Genomic DNA, 10,104 nt, shown 5'->3' on the forward strand with positions numbered 1-10,104 from the left:
TGGATTTTGTATTCATATAAGTTACATGCTATAGTCAGACCTTTGGTAGACCATGGAGCTAAGGAGGGTAAGGCCATGTGTTTATTATTTTTGCAACACTCCTTATAGCTCCACTTACTTTGTTTTATTGCCATGGAGCTTCCCTTTAATCCACAAAGTGTTGCACAACTGTGCTTAAGTCACAAACTGAATCTGAAAAGAAAGCCATTCTAAATTTCTAACCTCTCTAGAAAAGTCTATTCCAAGGTCATGAGTGATTTTCTATAAATTATGCCCTCATATAATAAAATGAATAATTTTACACTTGACAATTACTTTAAGGGATATTTTATGTTTAAATAGTTCAAATACTATGATAAAAGTGTTTTCAGACATTTGTTATATCTCAGTTTTTATAATTTTACATTTGATAGTGGCATACATTATTATTGCTGAAATGATCAATGTATGCTAATCAGTTGGTATTATAGCAAGCATTGTCACTAAGCAAAATTCAGGCTAGATGAAGTTTTATTTGGTGAATATATACCATTTGATGCTAGTAACATATGGTAAGAACTGAAAAGATTGCCAATAAAAATAGAAACCTGGCATTGGAAAGATATTTCAATAATCATTCAGAATAGTCCCTATAAACTTCATGAATCCTTTATTGCCAATAATCAATTACTTACACCTATGTAAAAATCTTTTCAAAGAAAGAAACTTATTACCTATAAGCAATCATTTATTTTTTGGATAAAGTGTTACTTACTTTAAATGTCTACTTATCTTGAACCAAATTTTTCCTTTTATGATTTATAACTATTTGAGGCCCAGTGCACAAAATTCATGCATGGGAGGAAGGAGGGGGTTCCCTCAGCTCAGGTTGCACCCAATCCAATCAGGGACCCCTCAGGAGATGTCCAACCACCGGTTTAGGCCCCTGACTGCCTCTGCCTGCCTACACACCCCCAACTACCCTTCCCTGCTAGCCTGATCACTCCTAACTGCCTCTGCCTACCTGATCACCCCTAACTGCCCTCCCCTGCCAGCCTGCAGGCCTGATCTTGCCCCCAATTGCCCATTTAGTTCTGATTGGTCCGTTACTATGCCAGTCAGTGTCAAAAGCTCTACCTCCTAGGCAGCCACTGGCTCCTTACATTCACCCAGATTTGGTTCTGATTGGTCAGTTTCTATGCCAGTCAGCATCTCTGGGCCTATCAACAGGGCCTGATCAGAAAGGCAGGGCTGATTAGCATCCTCGGTGGAGGCCTGGAGAGAAATGGAGGCATAGCTGTTGGCCAGGCTGGGAGAGAAAGTGAGGTAAGTTCTGATCAATGGCTGCCACAGAGGCTACAGATCAAACCCTGCCTCTCTCTCTGCAGGACTCTCTCTGGGTCTGATTCGCAGCCTCCGAGGCAGTCAGTGCTGGGTCAGGGTGCCACAGCAACCCAGCACTGACTTCCGGTCTGGTCAAGCCTTCGGTCGTAATCAGTCATTACAACCCTGACTCTTTATTATGGATTACCCTTAGTTTTTCCATCTATTCAAACATATAATTCCTCCTGCATTATAAATATAATATCTGAAATTCTCTCAGATCCTAAATGTTATATATTTTCTGATTAAGATGATCATGAAATAGCTTCAATATGTATATATAGTAAGTAGTACCAGAACAATAGAGCCTTGACTAATTCATTTCTCATCAACAGTGAGATAAAGGATTGAATATTTGAAAGAATATTGTTGAAGACAACAGTAATAAAATATGCTTATAGTACTCAGGGCAATTGATCTGTCTCAATCTATTTAAGTGACACCCAATACTTATTAAGATAATTAACACTGAGATATGTTGATATTGACTCTCACATGAAATCAAATAATATACTCAGAAAAGAAAACGCAATGTCCCAGGGATCTTCTGGAAAGGTCAAAATGTTCTACCGATAACATAAAAGCTGACTACTTTGTGTAAATTTCATGATTTAATCAAAGATAACTTGACAGGAAATATTAGATAAAAGAATCAAGAAATCATAATTTCTTCTGGTCTCTACAAATATTGTATTCCTACAGAGCATTTACCCTGGAAGCCAACTTTAAAAACTAACGAAGTCTGATCTGGCCAGGTTGCTCAGTTGGTTGGAATGTTGTCCTGTGCACTGATTGCGGGTTTGAATTCTGATCAGGGAACATAATTAGGTTGCAGGTTGGATCCCTGGTCCTGGCACATGTATAGGAGGCAACTATTAGATGTTTCTCTCCCTCTCCCTCTCCCTCTCTCTCTCCCTCTCCTTCTCTCCCTCCCTCCATTCCACACACTCTAAAAAATTAAGAAAAATATATCCTAGGGTAAGAATTAAAAAAGAAAAACTGACAAAGTTTAAGGAAAACAAACATAATAGGAAATTTTATTTATAAAGTAAAATATGAACTCATGGATCTCATTATTTATATATGATAATAAAATCACAGAAATAAAAACTTAAGATCACTGGGACATAGCATTTTCTTTTCTGAGTATTCAACTAGAACTTAAGATAAACTCATAAATGCTATACATAATAAGTTATCTATGAGAGCGCTAGATTAAGAATCACACAATTAACCTTTTAAAGTTGATGCCTATTCAGCAAGTTATCCATATCCTTGCTGCCACTATCAAGGACAAATTCATGAACTGATTTTAACATTGGTCTAATCCTCAATAATATAAATTCTGAATAATTTAAATAATAAATTAAAGATAGAGGGCAATGCCACAATACCCAGCAGGACAATATTAAAAAGTTCATTAAATATTCAAAAGCACAAGGAAAATTGTGAGAGATGTAAAACTCAGAAACAGTAATCTTATACCTGAGCTTACCCAATAATTTAGTAGTAGAAATAGCACATATATACATGATAATGATTTCTACTCGTAAAAATATTTTAAAGGTTCTTTCTTTGTGACATTTATGAATACAAGTTGAGAAACTTTATCTCATTACAGCATATTCTCGGTTGTATAGGGTAGAGTGACACCAAGTGAAAGAATGTAATAAAACTATAAACTATGGTTATAATAGTGTAGGCCAGTTTTTATTACATGGAAAAGTCTAGGAAGATAATTTATAACTATAATGTCTCCAGAAACAGAAAAATGTCAAATTTTTAATCATCTAATAATTAATCATTTTTTATCAAGAGACGGTTTAAAAAACAATAATATGTAACTTCACGTGTACATCCTAATTTGATATATTTATATACTACATAGTAATCACCCTCACAGTCCAGTTACCATGTATTACCATACAGCTGGCCCCCTTTACATATCTGTTTTTGATTCACAGAAGGTAATCTTTGGATGTGGAGGGCTGATTACATGTATTGATTATGACATTTTATATAGAGGACTTGAGTATTCATGCATTTTTTTTATCCTCAATAGATTTTGGAATCAATTCTCTATTGATACTAAAGGACACCTATGTTTTGGGGGAGTCAAAGTTATGCACAGACTTTCAATTGTACTAGGGGTAAATTTTCCTAATTCCTGAGTTGTTCAAGGGTCAACCATGTAAGTACAAGGTAACGTACTTTAGAAAAAAAAAAGTTATCCCAGGATGTTTTTCAGTTACGTCTAGTATGTAATTTTTATTATAGCAGACAAATGTAGTTCTATCATCAAGAAGATCATGAAAAATGTTATGTAATAACAAGAATTATTTGTAAGATGAGATCAAGTAGACTATTCTATACAAGCACTGGTTCATTAGTGTTTAATATCATAAGGTATATAGAGAAGATAATACATTATAGTCTCCGTGTGATCAGAATTCATGAATATTTTATTAACCAGTGTAAATATATCCCCCAGGACAAAAGTGTTTGTTGAATGAATGAAAACTAGAACTTATTTTTAGCATGTAGTATATATTCAGGCTTCTGCAAAATTACTTTTTCCCAGGCAAAATATGGTGTGTGTGTGTGTGTGTGTAGGTATTATAGATATGTGAATTCAAGAAACTCAAACTTCAATCAAGAAGACCTGTGAAGATTTTTAACAAGGCAAGGATGGAATATAAAAGCTAGGAAGCAAAATCTTAATCTAGCAGATTATAACTTGTCTAGTGTACAAAGTGAAGGAAAGACATCAACTCAATGGAACAGTCCACCAGCCCACAGACTTCATCGATCTTACCCCTTTGGCAAGTATGTCACTCTGGAATGGCCAAATGTGGCTATGGTAGCTTAGGAATGTTAAAACCAATAACTGCCTTTTTCTGTTCTAATTCTGTGATCACTGAGCAAGCTTCTAATTATAATGTGTCTTGCCATAAATATCTACTCTCAGGGAGAGACTATTGTTGTTATGGTGACATGTTTTCTGGTGCATAAAACAAATAAATAACATTTATTCATTCACTTAAAAAGCATGAGGTACATCATATGCTCTGGACACAGTCCTAAGATTTTTAAATTAAATTGATATGGTATCTGCCTTCACTGAGATTATAGTATTTAAGGAATATAAGCACTGAACAAGGAATTTTAAACTCTAATGGATATTAAAAGATGTAGACAATGTTGTGGAAGTGCAGCAGGACGATTTTACCTACTTTAAACACTCAGAGAGACAAAAGAGAGGAAGTAATTTTTAAAATGTAATTAGAAGAGGGAATAAACATTAGTCAGGTAAAAAAAATGGAGAAGGAGGGGTAGAACATTCAGGAAAATTAAATAGTATTTGCAAAGGACTTATTAATTGTGTCCTATTTTAAGAAACTGAAGGGATGCCATTATTACTGGAGCATGGGAAGGAAAGGTGGGAGTAAAGATGAGAACATGGTGAATAGCTAAATGAGCACTCTATTTTCTGTGAGTTTGCATAATGTTACCCTGCTCTAACAAGACAGATTCAGTTCTGTCAAAATCCATGATCTCATTCCAAAAAGTGTCTTCATAGCACTCAGTGGTTCCTAGTAACCTAATCCTGTCATGCTCCTTCAATCATTCCCTCAAGAAACAGAATAATCTCAAAAGGTGAAATCCATGAAGTTTTAGAATTTATCATTACAAGTGGTTATGTGGAGGATAAACTGTTCTTGTGGAAGAAAGAAGAGTTAAAAAAGAAAAAATATATATATCAACAATAGATAATATGACAAAGGTAAATTAAGTACGAAGACATTATTGGAAGCATATGTGCCTGGGTGTATATATAATTTATTACATTAATATTAAGTACATATGTAAAGAATTTGTATAATTTACCTGAAGATTCAGCAAGGTATTTCTACAAATATAATGGTTTTACTTATGCTCATTAAGATATAAGCCACGAACTTGAAAAGTTAAGTATTTGTTTTTTAAATATGACCTCATCTAGTCTTTCCTTGAGTGATATTATATTTTACTTCCTGAGTAAATTAAAAGTATAACTTGAATTTTCTTTTTAACTGAATTTTCAGTGTTAATCAGTATATGTTTAGTATGTTCATTGAACTCCAATTTAATTGAAAAAGATTGCTTAATTATAAAACAATAGAATTTATAAAAATCCTTTCCCAATCGCAAATCCTTTAAAACCTCTGGTATAAAACTATTATTTCCTAAGAAACTATACAACACATCCACTTCATAAGGAAAAAATGAAAAGTTAGAAAAATCATTGTTCTTTTTCTGATAATTTACAACATGGTGAGAAGACAGACAGGTTTGTACTTTACTTACTAGTACATAAACCACATACCTTGGGATCATATGTCAAAAGGAGATGAGTTTCTCTTCAAAACCTGGTGCAAATGTTTCAGGCTGATTTCAACAGATTTCAATTGTCAACAATTACCCCACAAGAATGGAATTAAGGATTAAATTTCAACCCAGCTGAGGATATATCTTTTTTTTAACATATTTTTTATTGATTTCAGAGAGGAAGGGAGAGGGAGAGAGAGATAGAAACATCGATGATGAGAGAGAATCATTGATTGGCTGCCTCCTGCATGCCCCCAACTAGGGATTGAGCCCGCAACCTGAGCATGAGCCCTTGACTGGAATCAAACCGGGGATCGCTCAGTCCACAGCCTGACGCTCTATCCACTGAGCCAAATCAGCTAGGGCCTGAGCATATATCTTAATATTGAACATTAAACATGTATTTTCCTTAATAACTCCCTAAGGCACATTGTTGGTGTTCTACTGTCCTTCTCAGCTATTCCCACTCTCTCTCACTACATAATTTTCACTCAAGCTGACCCTTTCTTCATCCTCTGCAATTGTATTGCTGTTCTTGTTTTGTTTCATTTTTGTCGTAGTATTCCTGGAACAATTTATTAATGTTTTTTCGTACTCTCAGTCAATCCCTGATATGCCAAAAAGGTGTTTTTAATTTTTATTTCTTTATTTTACTTTCCAACCATTCAAGCCTAATTAAATGAAGACAATGGTTCTTTTAGAAAAATTCTGAAGTAATTTCCCTAAAAGTTTGGAATGATAGCATGAACTATATACTCTCGCTCATAAAGTTAACAATATATTGAAGACTAACAATATTTTCTATGAACCAAAGCAAATAGGTAATTATCTTGTTGAATATAGAGATGAAGAAATCCTGAACATATTTTACTTCATGAAAGCTAATAAACATTAATTTTTAAATATCCATTATTTTCAAATATAGGAAATACTGAATTATTAAAATTGTCCTCTTGTATGTGGTATATTGCAAACACAGCCAAAGTCTCCATGCTTTCCTTTACACAGCCATTGAAATTTGACTGCAGCTTCTCCCTGAGTCTATCATCTGCTTTCTCTTAAACTGAAAAGTTCATATCAATTTTAAAAGTCATTCTTTCCACTGTCCCATGCTTACTCCAGAAAATAAAACAGCCTGACTCTTATGTTATTGATGCACAGACTTAGTCCCCTTCTAGTCCTGTCTTCTCATTCCATCCTACCTCTATCTAGCCATGATTACTGATGTCTACTGGTTCAATTACCATCTATGTGTACTATATACCAGTTATGCTTCTATTCAGAACTCCTGAATCATATAGACAGATATAAAAGATTCTTCAAACTAAATATATCTTTAAAAAATTCAATATTCATAGCATCCCTACTGCAAACTTGACCTTCATTCAACATTTTCCAATGTCTTTAACAATCTGTATGTTAGAAAATGATGATTTATTTTAGCACTATCTTTTCTTTTATCACTCCTCAGCCCGTTACAGAGTCCTATTCGTTCTACCTCCTAAATATCTCTCAGCTCATTCTACGTTTTTTTTATCTCCATCAATACCATCATAATCCAAGCTACTGTGATTTGTTCTGGGATTTCAGCAGTCACCTCTCAAGTGGTCTTCCCACAGCTAATTGAGCCCCACTGAACATCAATCTTTACACATAAGAGTAACCATTTGAAAATTCAGAATTTAGACCTCTTCATGCAACTGCTTTTTATAAAAACACTTTAATAAATTCCCATTGTTCTTATCAAATCCTTTACATGGCTTAAAAGGCCCTTCCTAATTTAGTGTTTATATATTTTTTTCTTCACTAATCTTATCATTCCTTACTCAATTACTGATTCATAATCTACTTTACCCTTTAGTAATAAATGTGTTCAATTTTTTTTAAATGACATAAAGGAACATTTTCTTTTAAAATTATCTTATGAAAACTGCAGTTTTCTGAACATGTCTTGAGTTTCTAAAGAAAGAGACCACACTTACTCAGAATATATTGTTTAAATTTTGCTTTAAGATAAAAGGGTATATAAGATTTAACTACAAAAATAAAGCCAAATTTCTTCAAGGACTATTCTATTAATTTGAAAGGAACCATCTAGTATGGACTGGCATACTAAATAATAACACAACTGTAGATTACATTAGAAATGTAATGTCCTTACTCAAGTTTTGATTAAATCACATTACTTTCCATGAATAGAGTGATAAGGAAATACTGACGGGAAGCTCTGTCTTTCAAAATACCAATCTATCTGCTCTATCAATGCCCTGACTTTCTAAAATATCCCTTATCTCTGACAGCTACCACTTATAATGTTCCTGTTAATTGCAAATTTCTTTCAAAAATGTAAAGGACCACATATAACTATATTTTGATCCCCAATTTGTCTTAGGCAACAATATCAATGCCAGGTTAATAAAAAATATCTACTTACCATATTGTAGGTGGCTCAGAACCTTCGATTTCTAAGTAATCATACTTTTCTTCCATTTGGAAATCGGTAAATATGAGTGAAATCGTGTCCCCGGGCTCCGCTACAATGGTCCAAGTGCAATCGGCATTGTTATGGTATTCATTGGGAAAACTAGGGCTTGATATAATACCACTGGATCCTCTCATGGTTCCTCCACATGCATCTTCAGCTGTTAAGAGCAAGAATGAAATGTTCAGATATGAGAGAGAAATGCAACTCTTTTAACATTTCAAATAAAATAACAGACCAAATGTTGTGATACCAAGTGCATATACCTAATAGAGATAAAATAAAAAGAAAAATCCATGAAAAATACTTAAGCACATATATAAATATGAACTATATCTGGACAATTTTCTAACCATTGTTTGAAACAGCAATACAAGTAAGTAAAATCTAAACCCCAATTGCTCTCAGGATAACAGAACCAGGATTTCCTTTTCATTGATTAGCTGATGAAGTGAGCAAAACAAAAGAAACATCACCCTTAAAGTCTGTAATGAGAAATCTTTAATCACTTTGTGCATATTTATGGTAAGGCTGAGCTTTATTTTTTGTTTTTATGTAGTAAAGAACAAAATGAAGAAACAATTTGAGAGAGAATATAATAGAGTTTTGTTAATGGCATGATACAAATACTATTGAAAATATTTGTGGAATTGCAATTTAAATAAAAATATATCATATGTCTAGAAAAAGTTAATTAGAGAGAAATAATATATTAACTAATATATCATTGGTAATATATTTCCTACTAGAGGCCCAGTGTATAAAAATTCATGCACTCGGGGTGTGGGGGTCCCTCACTGGCCTGTGCCCTCTCACAATCAAGGAGCCCTCGGGGGATGTCCGACTGATGGCGTAGGCCCGCTCCCTACCACCACTGCTGTGCTCTCCCAGCCATAAGCCTGGCTACTGGCTAAGCAGCGTGTCCCCTGTGGGAGGGCACTGACCACCACGGGGCAGCTCCTGTATTGAGCATCTGCCCCCGGTGGTCAGTGCACGTCATAGCGACTTGTCAACTTGTTGACTGTCTGCCCCATGGTGGTCAGTGTACATCATAGCAAGCGGTTGAGCGGCCTTAGCATATCATTAGCATATTACTCTTTGGTTGAATAGCCAACCGGATGACCAGACACTTAGCGTATTAGCCTTTTATTAGATAGGACTAGTGACCCAGTGCATGGATTCGTGCACATTGAAAGAAATTAATTAGAAAGTGGCTGGTGGGGTGGGACTGGGCAAGAACGCCTGGACATGCCCTGGAGCCAACCTTCCTCAGTCCCTCCCCAGCCGGCTGCACCTGGAGTGGCGTCGTGGCTTGAAGGATGGCTGTGGAGTGAGGGGGGAGGGTCCCTTTGGAAGTGGGGTCCCTCAGCCTGGCCTGCAGAGATTGGGCTGAAACAGGCTCTCCGACATCCCCCGAGGAGTCCCAGTGTGTGAGAGGGCACTCTGCAAAGTTGCTATCGTACAGGGTGTGGAACAAATGCAAGTAAACCAGATGCGGGGCCAACAGTGCCCCAGCAACAACATAACCCTGGCTGGACAAAGGTGGAATCACACAGCCCCGTGAGGAGTTGGGCTCGCCCCTCTCTGGTTTCAGGGTGTGTCACCCAAGCACTGCTGCTGCCAAGTCACTGCAGCTCAGCAGCTCCTGTGTTGAGCATCTGCCCCCTGGTGGTCAGTGCACATCATAGCTACCAGTCAGACAGACAATTAGCATATTAGCCTTTTATATATAGAGACTGCTCCACCAATCTACACTAATAAAAGACAAACATGCAAATTGACCGCACCTTCGCTACACCTTAAGCCATGCCCAATAGCCAATTAGAGCGACCCAACCAAGATGGCGGCTAGAAGCCAAGGAGCTGGAACTAGCAGGAGGTTTGGTTGCCCCC

General features: G+C 36.0%; 1 protein-coding gene across 1 annotated transcript in view; it reads right to left on the reverse strand.

The window, feature by feature from the left end:
* Positions 1-10,104, reverse strand: part of LOC102765647 (CUB and sushi domain-containing protein 3) — a gene marked incomplete at its 5' end in the record, with an annotated part of 698,415 nt that overhangs the window by 650,801 nt on the left and 37,510 nt on the right. Inside the window, one exon of the mRNA XM_006755250.2 lies at positions 8,165-8,372. Within this exon, the coding sequence (XP_006755313.1) occupies positions 8,165-8,372 (208 nt within the window). The remainder of the gene's footprint in view (positions 1-8,164; positions 8,373-10,104) is intronic.

Source organism: Myotis davidii, unplaced genomic scaffold, assembly GCF_000327345.1.
Source record: "Myotis davidii unplaced genomic scaffold, ASM32734v1 scaffold713, whole genome shotgun sequence".
In the NCBI taxonomy this organism is placed as follows: Eukaryota; Metazoa; Chordata; class Mammalia; order Chiroptera; family Vespertilionidae; genus Myotis; species Myotis davidii.